The sequence below is a fragment of the Lissotriton helveticus genome, chromosome 5_1 (genome assembly GCF_964261635.1).
Source record: "Lissotriton helveticus chromosome 5_1, aLisHel1.1, whole genome shotgun sequence".
Lineage (NCBI taxonomy): Eukaryota > Metazoa > Chordata > Amphibia > Caudata > Salamandridae > Lissotriton > Lissotriton helveticus.
The window spans coordinates 922,068,572-922,096,258 of NC_136065.1; the positions used below are offsets into that span (position 1 = coordinate 922,068,572).

Genomic DNA, 27,687 nt, shown 5'->3' on the forward strand with positions numbered 1-27,687 from the left:
CCTGATAATAGAGTCTCTTCCAATATGACCAGGGCCATGATACATTCTGGCCATATCAGCAATCATGCAATTTGGTAAGACTACTCTGCCATCTTTGTAAGTCCAAACTCCATCCTCATCTCGTGGCCTACATTCTGCTTTCAACCATGTGTTTTTCTCATCATCATCAGCTTCATTTTGCAAGTCCCTAATTTCCTCCCATGTCTCAACAATAGATGTTAGCATCAATGAATTTGAACCAAAATCTTTGTTCTGTCCCCGATTAAGTGCATAATCATTTTTTGCACAAAATTTAGCCATTTCGTCTGCATATTTATTGCCTCTAGTGATAAAATCTTCACCTTTTTGATGTGCTGCGCATTTTACCACAGCAATCTCTCTTGGCATTTGAATGCCATCAATTAATCTTTTAATGAATTCTGCATTTTTGATTGGAGAACCTGCTGACGTCATATAGCCTCTCTGAGACCAGAGCTGTCCATAATCATGCACAACTCCGAATCCGTACTGACTATCTGTGATTATGGTAACTCTCAAGTCTTTTGCTATTTCACAAGCACGAATTAAAGCAATTCATTCAGCCACCTGTGCTGAACGAATTCCTTCTAGACATGAAGCTTCTTCAACATCTGCTACTGTGCAGACCGAGTATGCTGCTTTCAAAACACCTCCCTCTGATCTCAGACAGGAGCCATCCACAAAAAAGACCAGATCTGATTCAGGCAATGGTACATCTTTAATGTCCTGTCTTGGCTTGGTACAGTATTCCATGACATCCAAGCATTCATGCTCCACGTCATTTTCGTCAATATTTTCAGTGTCAGGTAATAGTATGGAAGGATTTAAATTCACACACCTTGCAATTGACACATTATCTGATCCCAGAATAATCTTCTCGTATTTGGTCAGTCTGCTGTTTGTCAGGTGCTGCCTTTTACTCCTTGTAAGGAGAATTTCAACTGAGTGAGGAACATAGACTTTTGCAGGAAATCCCATTATTATTCCTTCACTCTGTTCCAGGCTAACACTTGTTGCTGCAACTGCTTTTAAGCAACCTGGTAAGGCCTTTGCCACAGGATCAAGAACTGCTGAGAAGTAAGCAATAGGCTTTCTCATGTTACCGTGTCTCTGAATTAACACAGACAAAGCACATCCTTCTCTTTCACTGCAATACAGTTCAAAACCCTTTTCATAATCTGGCATGCCCAGAGCTAGAGCTTCACATAAGCTTCTTTTTAGTTTCTCAAAAGCTTCCAACTCAATATCAGTAAGAACAATTGGATCTTTTACATCTGATTTCGTCAGTCTCTGCCGTGGCTTTGCAATTACTGAAAATCCACTAATCCATTGACGACAGTAACCAACCATTCCCAGGAACATTCTCACCTGTCTTTTTGTGTTTTTGGAGGTTGCATACCCTGAATCATTTTGATTCTCTCGATTGTCATCTGTCTCATCCCTTTTGCAATTCTATGACCAAGGTATTTTACTTCCTGTTTACAAAACTGCAACTTTGCAGGAGACACTTTGTGTCCCTCATCTGCCAAATGATTCAAAATTGTAATTGTGTCTGTCACACAATTATCTCTTGTTTTTGCTGCAATCAACAGATCGTCAATATACTGCACTAATGTCGATCTGCCTGGCAAATTCAAATCTTCCAAAGATCTCTTTAACAATTCATTAAAGATGGAAGGACTTTCTGTATACCCTTGAGGGATTCTACACCATGCGAGGTTCCTACTCTGGAACCGGAAAGCGAAGATTTCCTGACTTTCTGGATGCAATGGAACAGTAAAGAACACATTGCAAAGATCAATGACAGTATACCATTCTGCATCATGCGGAATCTGGTAAAGAATGACAGCAGGGTTTGGAACAACTGGGCAACAAGGAACGACAATCTGATTAATTTTTCTCAAATCCTGAACTATTCTGTACGTTCCATTCGGCTTTTTGATCCCCATAATCGGTGAATTACAAGGACTGCTCTCAATCTCTTTCAAAACACCTTGCTTGATGAATTTTTCAATTACAGGAATAACACCCTCAATCGTTTCTGCCTTCATTTTATATTGAGGAATGTTTGGAAAATCTATTCCCTGCTTCACTGTAATTTTGACTGGATCGACATGTTTCATCAGACCCATCTCATTTCCAGTTAAATCCCAAATCTCAGATTTAACTGTCTCTTTCAATTCCTCTGGTAAATTTTCTTTATCAAAGGTAGGAAACAATTTCTCTTCTTCTGCCTCAATCATTAGCATGGTCAGTCTGTACAACCCATCTTCCTCCATGGTTTGTAATTCAATTCCACCAGGTGAGCAATATATTCTGCAATTCATTTTACACAATATATCTCTCCCAAGTAAATTCACTGGACTGCTATTACAAACTACAAATCTGTGTTTGTCTTTAAAACTGCCTATTTCCACATTCACAGGTTCAGTAAGATCAGTCTTCATTTGTTGATTGCTGACTCCGACTACTTGGATGGTGTCCCCAGAGAGAGGTAGGTTTTCAATTTCCACTGATCTAACAGTAGAACGGGTAGCACCAGTGTCCACAAGAAAAGTGATCTCTACATCGTTCACCTTTCCATTTGCAAATGGACCAGACTGGTCAACCTCAAGAGTGGCTCCAATTACACACTCTTCCCCCTCTCTCGGGCACCGTCAGAAGCAGTCATCAGACTCTCTTCCTTGGTTTCCTGTTAACAAAAATTGTCCTGATGCACTTGCAAATTTGGTCTTTGATTTCTTATTACCTGATCACATCCGCTGAATCCAATTTCTGGATTGAATTTTTGACCTCCCCCACAGTTTGGGAAAGGAGGCAATGGAATCTGATTCTGCTGCTGGGTCAACTGCTGTTGTAGCTGTCGCTGAAGACTCAGTTCACTCATTTGACGCTGCAGCTGCAACTGTTGCTGCAGATCAACATCATTCTGCATCTGTGGGTTAAATGATGTATTTTTAAATTTTCTGGGTGGGTTTTTGCACTCCTTTCTCCAATGTCCAATCTCCCCGCAGTTAAAACAAGGCATCGTTTGTTTTAATTCTTCAATTTTTGGATTAAACTTTGGCTTAATAGGATTATTGAAATTATTTTTAAACTTTCCTTGACTTTGATTCTGATTTTGCACGAAATTTCCATGTTGCACAAAATTCCCAATCTGTTGCTCAGCCACTTTTACCTGTGCTCACATTGCCTTTTCCTTTAATTTCTTTTGTTTAGCTTCTAACTCATCACTGCAATATTTTGCTTTCCTCAAAATATCATCAACTGAATTTGATTGCCATCCGACAATATTATTCCTGATCATTTCTCCAATTTCTGGTCTGAGACCATATACGAACCTGTAAATAAAATGGCTCATATCCTTTTCATCTAATTTTTCATAACCACTGTATTGTTTGAAAACCAATAATAATCTTTCATAGAAGGAATGAACTGATTCTTTCGGCTCCTGGTTTGTCCTGTCTATTTTAACCCAATATACTTCGTTTGGGGCAATTTTTTGTTTTAACCAATAAATCACTTTTTCATAAAATTCCATGACCTCGGGTGCTGGAGCACCAGTATCTTTAGTTCGATCTGGTTCAGCTTTTGGCCAACCAATAGCAATTTTGCATTCTGTCCAGAGATCTGATGGGACAACAATGTCAAAAAAGCCATCCAGATCAATCCACAGAACTTTTGAGACTTTAATAAATCTGTCTACCTGTCGGTACCATTCTACTGGCTTTTCTCTCAGCCGAGGAAAATCATTAGTAAAGAGCAGAATGTCATGTCTTGTCCAGGGAACATGTACATACCCTCCACCTGCAATTTCTCTCATCGGAAACTGTTTGGACAGATTATCCAACCTATCCAACCTCTCATCTTCCTTCTTTTTGGTCCATTTCACTCTCCATTTACTCAGGTCACCCAATTTCTTTATGTAAACAATTAATTCTTTTATGTGTGTAATTCTTCCTCCTGTATTGAAAATTTCAATGTCTTTTTCTGTAAAATGTAATCTGTAATGCTTTCCCAGGTTTTTCTGTTTGTTCAAATCAATTTCTAATTCCTCTGCCAGTTCCTCCAGCTGATCACATTTATTCTTTATTTTCCATTGCATACTTTTGCTGATGAACAGGAGTTCATCATCTCGGTAAAATTTTAAACTGTCAGGACCAATTGTGCCAATTATTAATTCTTCCAAATCTGCTTTTAATTTTGCAACATCAAGTTTTGGATTCGATTCTCTTTTCTCAGGAGACTCAACATCTGACTCTGCACCCATTAGTGTCTGATTAAAAGAACCTTGATTAAAAGTCAAGTCAGGCATCCTTGATTTTTCACGATTCATTTCAGATAAATCTGAATAAAAATTTTCAGCTACTTTTTGAATTTCTGCATTTAATGGAATTGTTAAACCTGGCTGTTTAATTTCTTTTTGATCAAAAACAGGCTAAACAGGACCAATCGTTACTGGAACTGTCACTGCTTCCATGCTCTTCGTTATCTGCTGAATTAATTTTTCTTTCGATCGCAAGTATTCTGAAGTGTTTGCAACTTCCTCATTCCTGTCAGTTCTCATTAGATTTCTAGGGGCTTCCCTTTCCATTGGAAAACTTCTGTTTTCAATATAAGCACTAGGATTAGTTCTTGTCTCAAACTGTTCTGGAGTTCCAAAAGATTCACAATTATTTGGGTACAATTGTGGAGAATTATTTATTGGGGGTGCACTAGGAGTGGTTCTGGCAGAAACTGTTGGAGTGGACCATGAACGAGGCGTTCTCAAAGGGGCATTTTTATTATTTGTCGTAAAAATTTCTTCTAAGACTGGATCTTCTGATTCGTTATCAATAACAACATTATTTTTCTTTTCAGTTCTCTTTTCACCTGGAGAGCCTAAAACCATTTCCCTAATTAAATAGAGACCATCGCACATATCTCCCTGTCTCCACATACGCTTTCTATCTTCATGCGTTTCTCGTCTGTAACTCTGTGTTTTTGGAGGTCTCTTAATCCCACTTGCTTCTCTCTGAAGTTGAAACATCTCATCTTCCCATTCAACCAAAGCTTCAAATTGTGTCGTCTAGGCCGTGGTACTAAAGCTGACATTTTCTCTCTCAAATTTTTTAAAACTTTAACATTAAATGAACCATCATCCGGCCAAGCCAATACGCCGTCGTCCTTTGTGTAATTTTTCCAAACATCAAACCACAGGACAGTATGGTAACCATATTCACCTTCCATATATGCTGCAGGTGTCTTGTACTTATGAAGTAATTTACCACCTCGCGTTTCAATTTTCTTGTCGGGTGAAATAAAAATTTTACATTTTTTTAATATCGAAGTCTTTTTCTCAACATGTTTAAAGTAATAAGCCATTTTTAAATCAAATCCGCTTAATCAGAAATGATCGTAAATGTTTCCTGGTTGTTCCGTAACACCAGCCAATCCGTGTGTGAAACACACCAACAAGCCAATCAGGTTCGAGCTACGTCACCACCTTGCTCGACCAGTAAAAACAGAGCTTCTCACCAAAGCCAATTAGCTTTCAGCTCGACAAAATCACGTGAGCCAATCAGAGTACAGCCTGTGATGTATAGTACCCAATCCCTGCGCGGACCGTGTGACGTACACAGCCGCTGCTTTTTCTCGCGTCTCACTCTCAGCGCTCACCCCTCCTTCACAAAAACGTTTCACAGCGCCATTTTAAAGACTTTTTTCTCAATGGAATTCAATTAACAACAACATAAAGAACAAACCATTTGTCTGTTTCTCTAATTAAGGCGATAGTTTTTACAGACACACGAGAAATTATTTGCGTGGAATAGACGACGCTATTCTCACAGAATATACATTTGCCGATAAAGTAACTTTTAATCTACCCTTCACACACGTAATAACGAACGTGCTTCCCTCTGAATGCACATAAAGTAGCAATTCAAAGTTTGACTCGAACGGAATTACAAGACCATTTACACACTTTCAAACGGAAAGTATCCCTAACCACACACACATGAAATCCTGGCGGGACTGTAACCCCCCACTGATAACATGAATCGTCAGTAAAATAAGCGACGTTACCTTACCCTTCACTCAAGCTCGAATTAATTCTATTACTTTCCCACAAAGAGTTTTAGAAGGGGCACATTGTCCCTATACTCAATGCTTCGATTTCATAGACAATCCTCACTATGCATACATTCTATCTGACACACCTATATCCCTAATACGTGCTGCGCGACGACAACACTTGTGATACACGACGATATCACAACTCTGAAACAGATCAAATGCACTGTGTGACTTGTGACTTTACACTCTGGCCACACTACTCTGTACCGGTACAACTAGGATTTTCCACACCGGAAAAACCCTTTCGACTACACAACGCAAATGAACAAACTCAACACATGTTAATCATCGATCCTATGCAACTACCATGTAACATATCGGTTACCATAGCAACCATTAACTCTGCTACCAGAAAAATTGATCCAGCGGGCTATAGGAAATATGTCATAAGCAACGCTACCCAACTCCACTATTTACACTATCAATCAATAAACTCTCATAAGGCCCATAAATCTAACATGACATATTATAACCAACTGAATCATGTGACCTAATTAACCTATTCACAAATTATACACATTTATATACAACCATGGTAAATGAATTCATCGTACTTCACAAACTTACAAGCTAATTAAGCCACTGTGGCGATAAGATCTAGCTATGAATAACCTATACCCATGAAAATAACAAGACCAGCTTGTTTTCCAAAGTAACATTTTTATTAGCTACTCATTTGAAAAATGTATTAGAAATTTTATTAAAGCATTTTTATTTGTATCATTGCAAATAGTTATGACAATTTTATTTTGAATCAAAATTATTATTGCAAATGAAGATTATTATTTTGGCATTTTCTTTTTTTTATTTTTTTTTTAAAACCTTTATTGTACAGAAGGCGCTCACAGATACGGGCCTACAACCCACCGGGCCGGCCACCACAATAAAATGACATACTAGGCAATACAGGAGTGACAATAGGATTTCTAAATAGCTCATATGAAGGCAAAGGTAACAAGTCTTCGAGCCGCCATCACGGACAGGATAAGAGTAGGTTAATTTTATAATAGAAAAAGGGGGTTTCGCAGGATAATGACAATCTGTAGAGTCCAGAGGGCCGCGGTGGGCCGTGAGCAAGCCGAAGTTTCGAATACAGGAAAAGACCAAAAGAACAGTCACATTTTGGCAAAGGCAGAACGTGAGTCCCACATCAATAACAATCACAATCGCTGCTCAACGCCCTCCCACCACTACCATGGCACATAATAGTAAAACAGCGAAAAGTACGCTTACAAAACTAAAAGCCCTCCGTTACAGCAACCCAGGAAAGGAAAAGAAAAATGAGGGGGGGAAAGGGAAAATAAGGGAGGAAAAGGACATCGGAAAAAAAGGAGGGGGAAAGTGAGGGCGCAGCGTCAGTGCACGCCCCCCACGGCTAATAAAGCACTCAATACTAATTCGGCACAAGGAACTAGTGGCAACAGGAGAAACGGATGTGTAGTAAACCATGACAGCAGACATACCAAAAGGGCCATGCCAGCACAAACACCCCGGGGGGCGACGCGCCGACACCGCGTCACGAAATTAGGGGATACACAAGAGCCATAGAACCAAAAGAGGAACAAAGGAAGATACAATAAAACAGACCCCCCCCCCACCACCCCGCACAGCCCACCCTGCACCCCTGCAGAAGGCTATGGCCTACCCCCCAGCAGCGTGCCTGTCGCCCTAATTAGAACCCGAAATATAGAAGAAATATAGAAAGGAAGAATCACGTAGATAAAAAAGGGGGGGGGGGAAGGGAAAACAGGGAAAAACAGCGGGAGAGGAGCCACAGAATCAAAACCCCATCGGCTCCCACCCCCCCGCCCGAGAATATTCAGAGCCTACGGGAAGATGATATATACACGGATAAGCTCCAGGAACGTTAAGAAGTATCAAACAGATTCATACAATTATAAACGGATCACCCAACCATACCACAAAATAACAGTCCACCGAGGCAAGATCAGCTCAACCCTGTCCTCGTTTTTCGCAAACTGTAGTCGTCCAACAAAGCAGGAACCAGATCACATGGAAACGGAGGTGAATAACAGGGAGTCGAATCACAAATACACTAAAGTCATAGCGATCGCGACACGGATGACCAAGAAAGTACAGTAACCACCTCAGGCAAAGCAGGCACAGTTCCGAAGAGAACACGGAGAAAGCCGGTCCAGCGGCACAGTCACAGGATCTTCGTTCGGCCATCGGAGGCAAAAGAGGAAAAGTAGACCCATCAAGGGCGGTCCAGACGGGATCTGGCTGGCGAACCTCCGGAGCAGAAGGAGGCACAGGATGAAGAAGGGCAGCGGACTTCCGTATATCCACACCAACAGCAGCCTCCAGGTCCACGACCCCAAGGAAAGTTCCAGCAGCACACAACAGAGATGAAGCCGCACCAACCGGAGGGGGCCCGGTAGGCCCAGCCAAGGGACCTCTCTCCAGGATAGCGATAGGTGCGGTCATGGGCGCCCCCCAGGAGCGCAGGGCGGCGAGGATGTCGCCAAGTGTAGGCTCACCTTTGCAGTATTCAGAAAGCGTGCCGTGCGGCGGATCCGCATCGCCGGTCCCAGCAAGGCCGAGAGTCATGGGGCCGGCCGCCATCTTAGAAGCCCGGCGGGGCCGCTGCAAACACCAACCCCCGCCCGGATATCAACGGGGCCAAATAGGATACCGGCAGCCACCGGCGGAGGTGCCACCAGGGCAGGAAGAGGGGCCACCAGAAGAAGGCGATGCGCCGGCACCCCACACGCCGCCGGCACCGTTCTCCGAGCCCGGGCGGAGGAACTCAAAATGGCCGGGTCGGAGAACAAAGGGGAGACGAGCCAGATGTACGGTTAACCCCGTCCATGGAAGGCAGCGCCCCAACACCAGGCCGCAGGATCGCCGGACCAGGCCCGGGGGGCCGCAATCGGTCTATTAGCACATCGGCCTCTCCGACCGACTCCACACCACCACCAAGGGCCGGCCACCGCACCCCGTCCAGCCCGGGCGCCGCCAGGGAGTGCCAGGCCCAGCCGCTCCGGAGGCCCCGAAGCAGACAGGGGCGTAACTCAGGATCCGTGACACCCAGGAACCACCGGAGCAAACGGTAAGCGCCAGTGAGGTATCGTCGTTCCACTGCACATCGTAGAATACTTCCCGGGGCAGGATAAAGTAGAGGATAGTTGTTGCAGACAGGAGAGTGAACGGAGCCGAGCTAAAACGCGGCCATCTCGGACGCGAGCTTGGCTCCTCCCCCTATTTTGGCATTTTCAAAACCTAAGTCCCTAACTAATGCTAACTATAGGAAAATTAAAGAGTAAAGTCTTTGAGGGCTCTTACGTGTTCCAAGAGAAGTCCAACAGCATAACGCCCTCATCAAAGGTCTGCAAGAAGAAGCATAACTCTTCCACGGGGTAAGAGTTTTTATACCTTTCTACGCTAAGCTAATCTAAGAAAAAGTAATTTTTCACTGCTGAAATCAGAGCCCCAATTGGTCCAAAAGTGACAGGCGACGTGTCACCGCATTTCAGAATCATAGTTCCGTCATCATTCTTAGAGACCTTTGTCTCTAGTTTTCGAACAACGCAGTTTCCTCCAGTTTGCAACAATTGCAACAAATAAAGTTTTTTAGCTTCCTCGGATGCACGAATGTCATAAGCCTTTCGCCGGTTCCTGGCCTTGGCCTTGTTCGGCTAAGAGAATGTCATCTCGGCACGACAAACTTTTCAGACGGAGAAAACTGTTGCCATCATGGACTCACTCTGGCTCCAAGCAGATTTTAGCAAGCACGGAAAATTTTCACGAGGCCCAAAGCCATTTTATTAACTATTGTATAAACAAACACAAGAAAATAATTAATGCGAGTAATATAAATTTTTCTGTTGCCACCCTCCATTGCTAATAATTAACCCATTAGTCTAAGTTACCTAGCAGAAGCAAACAAATAAAGCAGCATTTTATATCTACCATTCTTCTTTTTATCCAGCAAAATTCTTTATGCACATATAGAGAATAGAGTGACATCACATAGACAGGGAAGCAAAATAAGCACATGCCATTTATTCTAAACAGCTGCAGTTAATTTTTGACATGACAAATAAACACGATTAATTTATTATTTATCACAAACAAGGAAATGCAACATAATGCACGTTTATGAGCACACATGTTAGTATCCCGCGTTTTTCATGTGTAGATGCAACTTAAACTAGGTTGAATTAATACATACACAGCACAACTGTTAATTTTATTATTTTATTTATGGAAGTGTGACTTCACGAGTTGAAATGAAAAACATTTCTGAATCTCGCTCCATCATAAGCACCTCCCACCTGATTAGAACCATTAACCCCTGATGCGGGCGTCCAATCCTGGGACTTATGTAGATAATTTTTAAATAAATCTTAAAGGCAAAACACATATATTTCCATCCATAGCTGAGGCCTGCTGATGTTGATACAGAACGCGCTTTGCAAGGGTTAGATATCTAAAATTTATAATAACACATGTAAAGGCTTTACAGTATCCACAATCCATCCCACTTGTTGAACCATCAAAATATTTTTATAGTCATAAACTTTAAAGCTGACAAGCTAATGACATACTTCCTTTTCGAGCTGGACAGTGGTCTCTGCGTTCGGGTTCACTAGCTGTGGAACGTTGCCCAGATGCACAAAAAAGGGAAAGCTAGCAGGGGGAAGGTTGATTTGCAGCAAGATGTGCTTACGACGTGGGTCAGGAACAGATCTGATATGTGGGTGGCTTGGATACAGGGCCGGACTGGGAACAGAAACCGGCCCTGGCAAACTGCTCAGCTGGCCCCCCCTGGGGTGAGAGGGAGTGCAGCCGAGCAGTTTGCGAGGGCTGGTTTCGGACGATTTTGTTACAGGGGGCTGATATTGCTGACCCCCCGATAACAAAAACGGTCCCCAGGGGGCCAAAACCAGTCCCCACCCAAGAAGCCTACCGAGGAAACGCCCGGCGCCCGCTATGGCCATTCCGGCCTTGCTTGGATCGTATATGTTAGTCACTCTATCTGAGATGGCTGAGGGGATGTGGCTCTGAACGAGACTTTCACAGGGTAATTGAGCATTGTTATTGACTGGAGTGGATTTGGCTCCTGACAGAGAAGACTGGGGGCGGGGGTGGGGGGCATAGCTACTGGGATGGTGGCAGAGGTTACCTCAGTAGGGGAAGGCTTAAAGTAGTGTTGACAGAAACTGGAGATTTTGCCAACTTCAGCATCAAGTTTATCCAATTTTTCCATTAAAGGTGTGAGACAATTGTTAAAAGCAGTGATGCATTTGGTGAAAAATGGGGGCCCATGCTGGGTCGTCGTAAGCACCTAGGAGGGAGGTTATTAGCTGGGGCATTAGAAGTATCAGGGGTATTTTTACATGTGTCATCAACTCCTGGGATTGCATGCTTGGACTTCGCTGAAGCTTAGCAGCCGGAGTACAATTAAGGGACAACTGCTGAGCAAGTGAATCCAAAGGGAGGCCAGGGACTATGGCTTTTTTGTGAAACCTCCTCGTTATCCAAAAGGACCACGGGTTCCCCCAGTGCAAAAGAACCAGCATTGGAATGCATAAGATTACTAGTTGAGCCAGCAAGGTGCCAGGACAAAGGTCTTTCTGCTACATCAATCTCCTTGGTAATGACACCCACAGCTCTGGCCAAAAAAGTGCCCATACTCGTGCTGTTAGGGCCCACAGTAGATTTGGAGTTAGGAGACTTCCTTTTTTCCCATGTCTACTCAAGAGCCCCCACAGTGGAGAGACCACAAGCCAAACTGGAGATAGCAGGCAAATGTAACCAGTCTGAGAAAACGTGATGAAAGAAATAGACACTTTACTTTCTTCAAGCCTGAGGAGGGCAAACATCCAAATGGCACGTAGTATGGGGGTAACATTTGTATGTTGCTTTGTTCTTGATCCAGTTGGACTTATGCAATGGGACAGAATATTATTGTGGTCTCCATAGGAAGCAAGACCGGGTTTAGGGTGGTCCTTGTGTTACTTTGCCTTTTCAAGATCAAGCTTAAATTGATGGCTTGATTTTGCGCACACTGCATCTTTTAGATTTTTATCAAGGCCCATTTGGATTACGTTGCAGGGGTCCATCCATGTGCATGGTGTTCTTGGCTGCTTCACTCTTTGATTAGTGTGTAGGAATGGAATGTTCTTTTTCAGCTTGGAGAGTTTAAAGTTACGGCCCTTGACTGCATGGTTGAATGAGCTATAATAGGCAAAAGAGGGGAAAAAAGTTACGTATTTGCTTAATAGTGCTCCAAATGCTGCTTTGCATTTATTTTGGTTTGTGCTATAAAAGCTAATTTTTGCACTTGTTCAGTATTTCACTAACAAATGTATGCCTTTATTTTGTTTTTTCCCAGATTTCAGAAACGTGCTGTGAGGCAATAAAGAAGCTCTTTAAACAAGATAGGGTAGGCTATGCTGCCCTGTCTGCTGTGAAAGTCATATCTGGCATTGTAAAGAGCCGTAACTATGATGTAAGGCCAGAGGTAGGTTTCTCATTTTGTTACTGGAAGTAATCAACAATAAATAATAAATGAGCATGCTAAAAGAGAACAATTTATAGTAGGAAGTAAGCAGTGAATGTGTATTCTAGTCTCTTAAAAAAATCTGTAATGTAAGGGTTAAATTCCTAAATGTACTGCTTTGATAAGCATACGGGGTCTTTAAAAGCAACTGGTCTTTATATATGTAGAATGTAGGGCACTCAATTGATGAACAACTGAAAAAAAGGCCCAAGCACTGTCTTGGGTCCAGATACACCCCCAATCGGTTTTGTAGTACTTGCGTGGTAATACTCTATATTCAGGCTAGCCTGGGAGCATAATGAACAGTGTTATCTTCTGGGTTGTAGATCATAACTACACAGCAGTTACTGAAAATCAGTGGGTCGCAAGAGCTTTATGTGTGGGCAGTGTTTTTAATGAGTAAATGTTCACAGTAGCGGTTTCAAATCATATATATATACATAGTGTGCAATGATATGTCTGCCCTTAGTCCTAGTTTTTCAGCAGGCCAGAATGCAAGTGTCAGCAGCATTCTCAGCTCAAGTGACTAAGAATATGCCTAGATCCTCAAACTCCACCATGCAAAAGGGAACAGTCCAGAATAGTAGACGTTTCTGTGTTGCAAAAGCGGCTAGTCCCAAAGACATAGTTCTGGTGTCCACTTAAAGTGGGAACCCGGGAAGTTGGTTATCAGTGCATTGGGGCACCGAACACAGGTCAGACGGAACTAGTTACAGATCTAACTGGGACTCACTCAGTATCAACATTCTAACTGGTGCTTAAAGAGTCTTAGCACACAAAATAGATCCCCTTAGTGGGTACCATTTTTAAGGGACTGTATCTTGTAAACGGTGTCTGTGATCCAAATGTTTGTTACCTCTGGAACATGTAACCGGCGCGGGTGCCTGCTGTCATTCGAGAGCACTGGGATTTAGGGTTATATTTCTACTGAACAGTTGTGGTATAGCTCCTTAAGATGTGAATGATGTTGCACATGGTCCCTCAGGTAGTGGCCTCCAATTCTGACGGAAGATGTGGAGGCTTGATTTCGCCTTTGATCCAGAGGGTCCCCATTTCCCATAGCACTTCAGCCTTTCCCCAAAAAGAGATGCAACTCTAAATCAAGGCCATTACAGTATTGCCTCATTTTACGTGTACTTTATACTTCTGTACCCAATTTGATACTTAACTGTAAAGGGAGGACGTTGTTGCCCTCAATGAGAAGCCTTACTCTAATGTGTCCAGTAATGTTCGCCACTATCCTAGAGGTTTGCCGCTCTGCTGCTACACCATTATTCAGCAACGAGCCAAGTAGAGATCCATCAGCAGCAGATAATTTTGTCACAGTTTTTGAATGCCAACAACACAAGAATTTGGTTGACATTCGCCGCTCTACATGCTTTTTAGGTCTCGGCCTGCAATGCAAGATTTTATGATTGTAGGTGAGCTTGACTATCAGGCTTTAAGCCCCGCCCCTCTTTCCCATTGGTCGGCGTCACCGTTCATGCCAATCGGTGGCCGGCCATTGGGAAAGAGCTTGAAGTGACGTACACTTTTCTTTTTTTGTCCGTCCCACTTGGACGGACGGACTTGACTTCCTGCTGGCGTAAGAGGTTTCTTATCTTCTTTATGGGGCGAAACAGATGGCCCCAAAAAGAATATAATAAACCTTTTACGCCAGCAGGAAGTCAGGCCGAGTCCGTCTAAGTGGGACGGCAGAAAACAGAAAAGGCTACGTCCCGGTGAGCGCTTTGTTAGGTTCACATTTTGTAAATGCTACCACTATCTCCAGTCGTCCAGAGCGTGGCGGAACTCCGTACATTGAAGCCGAAACTGGTTATCGTGTCAAACGTGACTTGGGGAGGAGGGGAGACACGCCGTGGCAACCTTCTATGTATGAGCAATTACAAACGTGAAACTACAAGTCCCAGTGTCCAAAGTGCTGATGCTAAAAAGCCTGGGCTGTAGACTTACTTACTAAGATGTGACTAGGTGTAATTTGGCGATTACGTCAAAGGAAATAAATTCCTCCTTGCATAAACACGGCGAACGATATATCGTGGTGTTATGTTCTGCATTGTTTTAGTCCTGGGTTTATAAGGGGATCAACACAACTACAACTACCATGATGCAAAAATATTTCAAGATTGAACACCTGAGATCAGCGGAACAGGGCGTCTTCATTGGTGGGGAAGAGGGACAGTTGAATGAATGGCATGTTCGCTCCTTCCGCCCACTCGTGAAATGCTTGCGCCCACTTGTGTTCATTTGCATTCTGTTGGCACACGAAAGAAAGAAAACAAAAGGAAATTATCGTTCTTTGTGACGTGTGTATATGTTTGTGTTGCAAGACAATGCGATGAGAAATGCTCGCGGTGTAGCTACCAGCGGCATTGCATTAACATTTGGTGAGCGAGCGGCTGTGTTTATCTGGTGGGTGTGGTGCGCTGCTCAGGAGCAAAAGTTTTTTCAGCAGTTGTCCAGTCTGTGTTACAGTTATAAAGTGACAAGAAGCGAAATTTGGGTGAAAATGCAAGCAAGCGAACCAGTTTCATCGCCACAGCATCCTTGCCACATGCTGGAGCTGGATGGAGGCGCTGCAAGAAACTCCATAGCTTCAAGGCGTTTTATTTTAGGAAGGAATAATTTTACCCAATAACAAAAGCTGTTTTGCCAACTTTTTCCAAAGACTTCTCCCCACTACTTTCGAGAGTAAAAGAATACAAATGACCTATGTTTCCCTTTAATGTATCTGCAAAGGAACACAAGTCCCAAAATGAACCATAAAATACACAGCGGGAGAACGGAAGACGGATAAAATCACTTCCGCTCCCCTCAATGTGGCCATTTGTTTCTTGTGTCTTCTTTGGAGCCGCCGGACTGCGCTGTTTAGGTCCGGGAAGGGTGAGGTTGCACCTCCTGTTAGTGTGTAGTGTTGATCAGGAGAGGAGAGGGAAGGAGGGACTAGATCATGGACCCCTTTAAAGACAATGCTTAGGAAAGAGAATTTGAGATGTCAAGAGCTACCAAGCGAGAAGAGTGTGTGTGTATATATATATATATATATATATATATATATATATATATATATATATATATATATATATATATATATATTTTATAAACAAACTGTATTGCATTTCAACCCAAACATGCTCATCAGATAATTAAGAACACACAGCTACAGAATTGAAGGAGGCAGGCAGTCCGCACTTGGTAAGGCATCAGGTGGAAAGTGATCGTGTTCACGTCCTGCCAGCCAGGGCTTAATTTGTGCCGGTGGTATTTTTAGAGAATGGGACTTATTTATCATCATCATGCTTTTGGTGTTTAAAGAAAAAGGCATGAGCGAGAATCAAGACGGGAGCCAGACCCCTGGCGTTTGGCAACCTCAGCATTTGTGTCTGTGACACTGTGTGAGACACTGTGTTGTGTGTGACTGTGTGTGTGCGAGAAACTGTGTGTGCGAGAAACTGTGTGTGTGTGAGATTGTGTGTGTGTGTGTGAGACTGTGTGTGTGTGTGTGAGACTGTGTGTGTGTGTGAGACTGTGTGTGTGTGTGTGTGACTGTGTGTGTGAGAAACTGTGTGCGTGTGTCAGCTGACGTGAGCCTGTGAAACAGTAGGTCTCTTTGAAGTTAATCAAGTTCCTGGGCACAGTTGGTATCTAGCTCTAAAGAGTGGTGATAATTGAAGACAATGTTGAGAGTATCCGTTGTAACAGTCTATTGTTTTCCAGGGGCTCAGGTGAAGTTCAAAATTGCCACTAAAAGAAACATTACATATTAAATTCACAAACTTTATACATATGTGAAAAAACAACCAACCTACAAGTAAATAGGAAGCATTCTATATAACAAGCATTTACAATGCAATGGTCTCGGCGTTATTAAAGGTAGAGCTATTGGCATTGTTCAAGACATTTTTTTTAAAAATCATAAATAAATGGCATTGTCATTTACATTGCCAATAGCTTAATCGTTAAATAAATGGCATTGTCATTTACAATGCCAATAGCTTAATAGCTCGCAAATGCATGACCTATTGCATTTACACCCACACAGCCACCCACACAAAACCACCCACACACATACAGAGCCACCCACACAAAGCCACCCACACACATATAGAGCCCCACACACACAGAGCCCCACACACACAGAGCCCCCACACACACACAGCCCCCACACACACAGAGCCCCCCCCACACAGAGCCCCCCCACACACAGAGACCCCCCACACACAGAGCCCCCCACACACACAGAGCCCCCCCACACACACACAGAGCCCCCCACACACACAGAGCCCCCACACACACACACACACAGAGCCCCCCCCACACACACACACAGAACCCCCCCCACACACACACAGAGCCCCCCCCCCACACACACACACACACAGAGCCCCACACACACACACACAGAGCCCCACACACACACAGAGCCCCACACACACACACACAGAGCCCCCCCCACACACACAGAGCCCCCCACACACACACACAGAGCCCCACACACACACAGAGCCCCACACACACACAGAGCCCCCCACACACACACACACACACAGAGCCCCCCCCCACACACACACACACACAGAGCCCCACACACACAGAGCCCCACACACACACACAGAGCCCCACACACACAGAGCCCCACACACACACACAGAGCCCCACACACACACACAGAGCCCCACACACACACACAGAGCCCCACACACAGAGCCACCCACACACATACAGAGCCACACACATACAGAGCCACCCACACACATACAGAGCCACCCACACACATACAGAGCCACACACACAGCCACACACACAGACATGGGCGTCCGCAGGGGGGGGCAAGTGGGGGCACTTGCCCCCCCCTGGATCTGGTGAGTCAGTGTGGCATTTATTTTCAATAAATAAAATGGAAGAACCGAACTTCGGAAGTTTTTATTTTGTGAGCAGGCCTCTTCATTGTAGAATTTTAGGCCAGCAGCAGCACCAAAATCCTTATGACATCATGACGCCGGAGTCTAGAGTGCTGCGCCACCTATCTTACGCTGCAAAGTACCGCGCAGGGCGCGCCCGCGCGTAAGGTCACACACAGCCGGGCCCCACAGTGGTGTTTGTTTCCAGCCTGGGCCGGCCCGGTGACACAACATTAGGAGCAGCCCGGCGCCGAGCAGGAATTCGGGAAAACGGCTCTCCTTGCCTGTTCCGAGTAGCATTTGGGTCTGCAAGTAAGAGAAATATGTTTGTTTCTCATAAAAAATTAATGGTTTGTGCATGTGTATTTATCTGAAGGCGCCGGCGGTAGTGGGTTCACGAATCACGACCTTTCCCTCGCATATCATCACAGCCCCCCCTTTTGTCTGCTTGAGCCGCCGCCCAGGACACATTAACTACAGAAAGCCTCACAGGTATTTATTATTCATGCCGGCCTGCTCGCTAACATTCCTCTGATCATCAGCTCCTACCTTAGCCCCTACCACGCGCGCCAAGCTTACACGTGCCGTGGTTCTGAGCCCGCCCATAGCCACGAATAGTGGGTAGCATATATTCAGAAGGGAACAGCTGAGGAGACTGACAATAAATGGCTTCATTGAGTGGGTAAAGGAGAGTTGGGTACTTTCTCGACAGCTTCTGACTCCTTTCTATCTGATATAGAACCGGACTAGTTTAAGTGCTCTTGATGCTGGATGCAATCTAAAGTTCCTCAAAGATGCATATGATTGTAGGGTACTCAGTAGGTCTGTGTGATATGTCCTAATAGCACTGACTCTAACATGTTTTTATAGTAGAATCAATGAAAAATACAAATAAATATCATAGAAGGTAAATCACAGCCTGAGCTGTACACCCACTGAGGCGTGCCTGCATTAGGTACTGACACTGCATGCCTTCTTGGGAATGTAGGAAATATATTTTCCTATTTGACCTCCTCGCCTAGCTTCTTAATGCCACTGCATGTTGGTTCTCCACTTAGCATGTCAACATTTGCGTCCCATTCTCCCTCTTCACTCTGCCATGTCCCTCACCACTTAAGCTCTGTTGTCTACACTTTATCATTGCAGTGGTTGTAACTTTGCCTTGTGCTGCAAGGGATCCTGGGATATCTGCGTCACAACTACAGGTACTGGTGAGTTAGTTTGGGGGTGCTGCTAATGTCTTCCTCGCATGCAGCACTCTTGGCAGGACTTGAAGCTCGGTGTGGCACCCGGTACATTTGTCTTTTCCTCCTGGCTTGGATCAGATTCAGTACATCTGCCTGTGCCAAAGCCTGCGCCTGCCTGACTTATGGGTACTCAGTTAGATTGTTAAGGGCTGAGCTTGGGCTGTGTACCTGCAGCCTGTCCTCCATGTGTGCCTCCAGGTTTGCTGAAACTGGCAGCAGAACCTGTGCCCTTTTTTCTGAATCCAGAACAGAACTTGCTGATTAGAGTCCTATGCAAGTCTTCACTTTCTAATTATCCCAGACCATAAAACAATAACCTCTCTTGTGGTACTTAGTCCAATACAATAACTGTGAGTTTACAAATGTTACTTTCTTGTGTACAGGTTTGTATTTGTCTACTGGAGTTGTGAATTGACAATTGCTCTGCCCATTTTCTGCCTTCTCTGGAATTCCACATAGCGTTATTTGTATGTACATGGGTATGTTATTATATTAATTATATTTGTATGTAAATCTAGCTAGAAAGCAATGGAAAAGGGATCAATTGGTGTTATCAAAGAGATACGATTCATGATCGTTTGCAACCAGGACGGTGTTCAGGTGTTGGTTGGTTCCTATCTAGTGATGCTGCAGGGTTGTTTCAAGAGACGAGTCTTTGGTTCATTTGGATTTGCAGGTGGGTAGGTTCAGTTCTTATGTTGAGGAGGTTTCTTCTGGATCTCGGTGATGTAACAGAGCTGGCTTGTCTTCTGGTCTTTTGCTGTGGGCATCTCTTCGTTTCCAGTTTGGTGATGTCTTTGTTCCTGGTGTGTTTCTGTCGGGTTCAATTGGATATTTTCTCAGTCAGGTTTGTAGGGATGCCGCGTCTTGTGGCCTTAGAGGTGATGCAGCTCCCGGTCTTGGAGATAATACAAGTTTGGAGGGAGAGCCAGCTACCTCTTTCATTGTTGGGACGGTGTGGTCAAACGTTTTCAGGCCTTTAATGAGATGTGCAGCAGCTGCCTGAATGGCTTTCATGCCTTTTCAGCAGTGTCAGTGTGGTGCTGGGGAGGACTCGGAGCAGGATCTAGAGTGGATTCTCCAACAGCACAAAAGGAAAAGGAATTGAATTGTGCTTATCCCATAGTTGATAGATGCTGTGATTCTCGGACAGCACAAAAGGAAAAGGAATTGAATTGTGCTTATCCCACAGTTGATAGATGCTGTGATTCGTAGGCTATGACAGCTGATTTTGTATTTGATCACCAGTGGTAGTCTTTGTGGTTCTTCGCTAAGTTTTAGTAATCAAGTATAGCTCCTATTTAGAGTTTTGTATTATTTGATTTGGCTTTGAGTGTGTTTATGTAATTCCTAAGGGCATATGTAACTTTGCTCTGCTTTCTTTGGTAGTCATTTCAGGTTTCTGTGTTCTAAACATCTCTTGTTTCTATGTGAACTGTGCATCTCAGCTGGGGGTTTGATGTCTCATTTGGTAAAGTGTGTTGCTACTTTTCTTTAGATGTATGTGGAATACTGCTGCCACTTGTCTATGCTGAGCTGTAGTGGGTGTCTGCCTAGATCTGCTCGACATGCCTTGCTGCAGTCAGTTCTGTAGATCTTCGGTACTTGCATACAGACTTGCACGTGCTTATCTTTGTTTAGATTGGGTGCATGCCTTCATGTTTATAAAGGACAATTTGTTAGATTGAAGTACATTTCCAGGGTTTTGTTGATGGGTTCACACTGTAGTTTTGTCTTTATGGCATAACAGGCATACATAACTTTCTTGGGGTGGGGGGATGGGGGCATTTCATCGTTTGGATGAATTTTCCATTGGAGCTGAATATTCTTTCTAGGTATCTATGATTGGTTGCATATTTGACGTCTTCTTTACCGTGTATCTTAAACTAAATCTTGGTTTTTATTTTGAGCTTGTTCTGGAAGATCATGATTTTACTTGTATTCTGTTTGTTTATAGGCTCCATATGTTGTAATAAACATGCATTTTATAAAAGCTCTGTCTTGTTCCTTTGGGCCAAACATGTGCATATAGCAGAAGGTTCATCTTCGCATCGTCTAGAAGTAATCCAGGTACTGGTGATCCTACTAGGATTAATGTTCTTTGATATTTCTAAAGCGATAAGGTTTTTATGGCACTAAATATGGAGTAAAGGAGTGTAGCAGACCATGCTGGGTGAGGCAAAGCAGGAAGAAAATAATCAGGTTAGAGCTTTTTCCTGCATTAAGGCAATCCTATGATGGAAGGAAACTCTGGAGAAATTAGGTTCCACACCTTATGGGCACAATCATTCATGTATTTGTTGACTAGGGTTTGTCTGAGGCAGCATTCAAAGCGTTCCTGCTTTTTTAATATGTACATTGCATTTTTGTCTGGTTCTTCAAACCTTTGACTATAATGTATTGTTCTGTACTACAGCAGTTCTATAGCGCAGTACTACATCTTCTCGAGGCCTTAAAGTGCTTTGCAGATAAAGTCAAGGGTAGTGATTATGAGTGGCATGGATCTGTAAGTGCTGACTATTGGTGTCATGCAGGATACCTGGAGACTTTCCCCAAACTTCACGCAACAGTGTTTGTGTGCTTTACGTATGTGCCGGTAAGCAAAGGAGTGTGACCAAAAGTTCATAAGCAGCCAATACAAATCAACCAGAGTTGCGGTGTGAAGTACTTAAATGTATATTATGAGAAAACCCAGGATTTACCGGCTCTACTAAATTGCAAATGGTTGCTGATAGTTCTGTTTTTCTTTGGCAGTGTATTCTGTAGTTTGCACGTCTGTACTTAGAAGTTGCTAGCTACCACTGTTAAAGGTTTTATGGTAAGAGGATATTGCAACCTGCGGCCTGCTTCCTGCCCCCATGGCTCCTCCTGTGCCCCAGTTTTTCTTGTGCCCCACCTGGCACACATCATGTCGGAGGATGGTAATGAGGTCAACCTTTTGCCCCCCCCCCTGGAAAAAATTCTGCGGACGCCCATGCACACAGAGGCCCCCCCCACACACACAGAGCCACACACAGAGAGCCCCCCCCACACACACAGAGCCCCACACACACAGAGCCCCACACACACACACAGAGCCCCACACACCCACACACAGAGCCACCCACACACATACAGAGCCACCCACACACATACAGAGCCACCCACCCACACACATACAGAGCCACCCACACACATACAGAGCCACCCACACACATACAGAGCCACACACACAGCCACACACACAGAGGCCCCCCACACACACACAGAGCCCCACACACACACAGAGCCCCACACACACAGAGCCCCACACACACAGAGCCCCACACACACACCCCCCCACACACACACCCAGAGCCACACACACACACACCCACCCAGAGCCACACACACACCCAGAGCCACACACACGCACACCCAGAGCCACACACACACACACCCAGAGCCACACACACACACACACCCACCCACACACACACACCCACACCCACACCCACACACACACCCACAGTGCTTAATTTGTAAAATATTAAGTACAGGTGCTCAAATTTTTGTAAGAGGCTACACCCACTTCCCGGCTTCACCCACTTCCTCCACTGGCTCAACCCACTTACTGTATTTGCTCCACCCACTTCCTCCACTGGCACTAAAAGCCAGATGTAATACCCAATCTGAATTTCAGCAAAACACGTTGTTAATAAAATCAAGACAGACCCACAAAAGAGACTAGATGTCATAACTTGGAATCGCAGATAATGAACTTTTTCTGACCATGACAGGCTTTACTCTAAAGTAATGCTGGAATTACTATCTACTTCTCTTGTGTTTTGTTTCTCCCCAGGCTTTATTTTCAAATAACACCCTAATCTGCCCGGTCCATTCAATTAGTAGAAGAGAGTGCCAAACCTTACACACTTCTCAATTATTTTGCTCTGAGAATTTCCATTTCACTGATATATGTACATCTTGTTACCAAAAAATATATGGTATTATAGATCTGAGAGGTACAAGCCCACTATGAAGGCATTTAACACACAAAGAATATTGGACTCTGCTAGATGCACAGTATGCACCTCTCTGGCATATGCACTGCCTGTAACTGATTCATTTACATCATTCAGTCCTGTAGTAGGCCCAATATGGACATCTAAAACCTCTGAATATATGCTATATCAGGTGTCTAAAATGTGCACATATTATATGCTAATGTAAAATGTAATGTCACAGCTATGCGGATAGTATACAGTGCAGACCCTTTGTATATGCACAGTATGTAATGCTGTAGCATGGTATCTGAAAATTACACTTTTCAGATGTGCAGATGACTTAAGCATTAAGGCGCATATAATGGTGGTCTGCAAATGTTACATACCGAGTCAGAAATGCCCACTTGTGCAGGCTTCTTTTTGGTTGGTATATTATATATGGCAAGTTGTGAAAGCCTATGCACATCACATGGGCAGCTGATATTTGCCCACTACCACATGCCTCTGGCATATACATATTAAATAGCCAGCTGATATTAGCCCAGTGCTTCAAACCTTTGGCACATGCATTTTTTGTGGACCAGAGTGCCCAGTAGTGCAGGCCTCAGGGATAGGCACGTTATGTGATCAAGGAACATTCGTCCACATTTTAAATGTGTTTACATCAATATTCAGGGATTATGACTCGTGTTTTCAACATTTAACACAGCAGCAGCACACCAATATTGCTGCACTGTGTTGCCCTCCTATTTCTTCTTTGGTCTAAAAGAAACTTTTTTATAGAAGTTACATGAAACATAAAAACAGCATGTCTCTCCAAAATGTCCATAATACACTCTCACATATCACTCACATTAAAATCGAAAACGGTATTTAAAACAATCCGTTTAAAAAATAATTAGTCATGGTGATCGGGGCAAGGCTATCTGCAGAACAGAGCTAGCTTTATTCGGGGGCCTCCTAAAAGGCTAGGGCCCAAGGCAGGGGTTTGCCCATGCCTTAAAATGTCTCCATTGCTGTGTAGGCCAAGGGTTTCTGACTCTGTAGGTGTAGTTCTGCTGAACGATCTTTAACAACATGTGCACCAGAAAGGGTACCTGAAAGTACAACTTTTGTAAGAGGATACACAGATGTGTACTGCAAAAGAAAAAGCAAAACACAAAGCTAAATGGAGGGAGGGAAACTGGATTAAGGGGAGTCAGAAAGGGATGGAATGAAAAAAAGGAGACAGAATGAGTTGATGCAAACGAGGTGGAAGCATAGAATGTGAATAGAAATAAAGAACAAGCGTGCCAGAAGACAGAACCTGAAAGAGCAAGACAAACATGAGGAAGAGAAAACAATCAAAATAATGAGATGGATGAAGACAGAGCGAGTGCTATGAAGGGTTCAAGCAAAGGACAGAGACATATGGGAGAAAGAGGAAGATCATCTAAAAAGAGGGAAAATCTAAAATTCTGTTGAAAAAAATTAATGTTGGGGAAATTTGAGATGGCAAAGAAAGACATGTAGACAAGACTGGATGGACAGGCAAAGGAAAGACGGGGCGGATTCACTGGAATGGAGGCGGAAAGTTATTTTGCCAATAACATTTTTGTAAAGACTATTGGTGCCCTCTTTGCTCCAGTGGAATGGTGGTTTAAAAACAACAATGATTCTCATGACGTGGTGCGCTCTGGTTTTGTATGGAGCAAATGTAGATCAATTGATGGTTTGTCTTAATCGCAGGGAAAAATGACCAAGGTACTTCACTAGTGTATCTAAAAACCCATCTAAAGGGATGCTGTTGTGTATTTACTTGATGGCTCTACGTCATTAGGGAAAGGCTAATTCAGTCATGTTATTTTGTTTTAGTAAACTATGTAATCTCGTTTTAGTACAATGGGTACAATTAAAGTAAACCAAGATTACAGATCCCAGAATGCAATGGCATGTTAAAGAAAATCCAAGGTGAGAGTCCTGTCTTGCAAGTTACAAGAATTCATCCAAATCCCCTATACATGGACCCTGTATTGAACTGTATGAACAAAGGGCCTTAACCATGCCTCTGAGCACCGTACGTGGTGGGCATAGTGAAAAAAGATCTGGGTCACTCGATCAGATGTTGGTGATTAACTCAGCGCCCACCTTTCCAAATTTCAGAACTGTTGAATAAGCCACAAGAACAGTTTGGGGAACACTTGTAATATGGTTACCATTGCTGGAGAAACACTTCCTTGGTAACTATACTAGACCTGACACTGTAGAGAGCAGGAATTTTTTCATTCTGAAGTCTATGTCCTGATCACAAAGTGGGCGTAATTGTTCATGAAATTTATTACATTTGCCTTGTAATGAGCTGCAATTTCATGAAACCGATTCCAAGACACATTTTTGGCATACTCAACTGCACTCACATATATCAAATGTGTGTATTGTTTAATATATTGTAATATAATTCTTTTATGGACATAGTATAAATTGTAACTGCAATTATGACGGGGTTTATCATTTAATAAAATAAATCCTTATGTAACAAATACTGCAATCTCTAGCATCCAAGTTTCAAGCAAACTCGTCCAGCCTTCTCATTCCCTACTACCATTGGTTTCACTTTCTCTTTATATTTATAAAGCCCTAGCTCTCGGCTCGTCATGCTTTTTTCAGATTACTGCAAAATACAGTAAGAAAGAACACAACACTGTACAAACCCAAAACCATGAAAGCTGGAAACCTGGTTGCTGTATAAACAACATGCAGACACATTATTAATCATCACTCGGGTAGTCCGTCATTCAGGATTGTACGGCAGGTAATCTACAGTTGAATTAGCAAATGAATGTAAGCTACTTTTACGTAAAAACAAGCACAAGAAATGAGAGGTTACACATTTCTGGGCATGTCCCTCGTCCTTAAGCATTAAACAAGACATACTTGCGCGTGTTACGAAAATTAAATCTTTACTTGCCTTTCTGTTTTAAAACTTTTAATTATAGGGCTGCTGCTGCTGGGTGACACTATGCTTGCTTCTGCAGCTGACACTAGTGCTGCAGCTGCGCAGTGCCCTGGGGCAGGTGAAAGTGAGGACACTAATCTGCATCGGTCTGAGTCCGGAGTAAACACTTCCCGATTCTCCAAGGAGGGAAGGGGCCGGGCTATTAATCCATTTTCGAGCTGTCCTTGGTAGCACGCTAGCGCTATGATTGCTGTTAGTTTCTGGAGGTTTGTGCCTCATTAAGGCGGGCGGCCGCATCATCCAAATACAAATAGTATTTATACACGCAGATCCATGTCAAATCAGCCCCTGCCCAAACCCAGGTATGGATTTACAGTAGGATATCATGTCTTTAAAAGGAAGACCGTGTGAATGTAGCAGTACTGGAATGTAGTGAGCTGATATCATGAGTAGACCCGGCCCTACAAAATAAGTGCCGGTGCTACGCACCGGCACAAATTAAGCACTGCCTCTATGGCACAAAACATGTCATCGTTTAGCAACAGCCTCTTACTAAGAGGCCGATAATTGTAGGAGCATGACCCTGCTCACTTGCTGTGCCGATTTGAAGTGCGCAGTCAGAGAGCTTATGTTGCTGCACAAGCCTTCAGATTCCAGTGTTCCCATTCGGTCACCTTTCAGGCACACCGAGAGTAAATGCACCATATGAGCCTTGAGGGGAATCGTTAAACCTGCGCACTAAACAATCCCCCACATTCCCACCCACAAAGGCATCTGGGAGAGTGTGCAGTCAAACGCCTGCTTGGGTAATCAATGTAATAGCCTCTCCCCGCAGAAGGAAAATGACATTTCCTTGTGCTCAAGATGGGAAAGCCGGATTATGCAGTGCGAGCAGTAAAGTCGGCCTTAAATCAATTTGATCCAAGTGAAGTTGCTGCCCAGCGTGCGCCCGCGGAGCAGGGCTGTTTATTTATTTCCCACTCCGCACCGCTCCCTGCACATCTGGCACATTTAACGTGCCCATTCCCGGTGATTGGGTGGCAGCATGTTTCCGTCAGTTTTACCACCACCCAATTGCAGCTGCCACCCAGTGGTGCAAAGCGGGGCGAGTGCTGTAGTGAGTATGTGCGCCCGGCGGTGACTGACAACCCATGGGGCACACTCGGACAGACACTAGGTGCTGGAATAGCAGGGAGCCCCAGAGCATGGCCCGATGGACGTGCTGGTAGAGCCTCTGGAATGGCAGGGAGGCTACAGGGCAGGAATGGGAGTGGAGCTAGAAGTGCAGAATTGCAGGAGCGCTGCCGACCAGCATTCAAGTACATTCTTAGACTGTGGGGGCGGGGCGGAGCCGATAGTCAGGATTAAGGTAAATTATTTGAACTGTATGTGGCTCTCAGCACTGTACAGTAAGTGATGCTGCGGGGCAGGACTGAGGTAAACACTGGTTTTTCGGAGCTGACATTGCATGCTTTTCTAGTCTCCGTGGACAGACTGAGGGGGGAGCCTTACAAATATTGAAATGTCGAAGTGCTGGATGGTGACAGTGCCGCATGAGGTGGGAAAGAAGTCGGCCTGTGTGATTTTTTTATGGCCATGAAATGTACGAAAATTCTGCCATTTATTCTCGAATACCACAAGCGGAAATTGCTTTGTGAGAGACATTTTCTTTTAGACCAGCCTCCGTGGTTTCTCGCAATAGTTCTGAATGGGGGCTTGGCGTGCGTTGTATTCTTTCTACGCAGAGGATATGCAAAGCAAATTTCGGACATTCAACACTGCCCTAGAGGAGAGTCCCTTAAAACCAGCCATGCCAAGCGAGCGCTTATACAGTAGCCAAACATAAGAGAAGCAGAAGGGCCGGGGGAAACGGGATTAAACTATAATTACCGGCACTGTAGAGTTTTGGGAAAGCCTGTCAAAGTGGCAAATCCCGGTGGGGCGTAGTCGGGTGCCATAGGCCATAATGCGATCA

General features: G+C 44.0%; 1 protein-coding gene across 1 annotated transcript in view; it reads left to right on the plus strand.

The window, feature by feature from the left end:
- NOC3L (NOC3 like DNA replication regulator) overlaps positions 1-27,687 on the plus strand; it is a 493,023-nt gene that overhangs the window by 208,270 nt on the left and 257,066 nt on the right. The window contains exon 10 of the mRNA XM_078643385.1: positions 12,497-12,625. Within this exon, the coding sequence (XP_078499511.1) occupies positions 12,497-12,625 (129 nt within the window). The remainder of the gene's footprint in view (positions 1-12,496; positions 12,626-27,687) is intronic.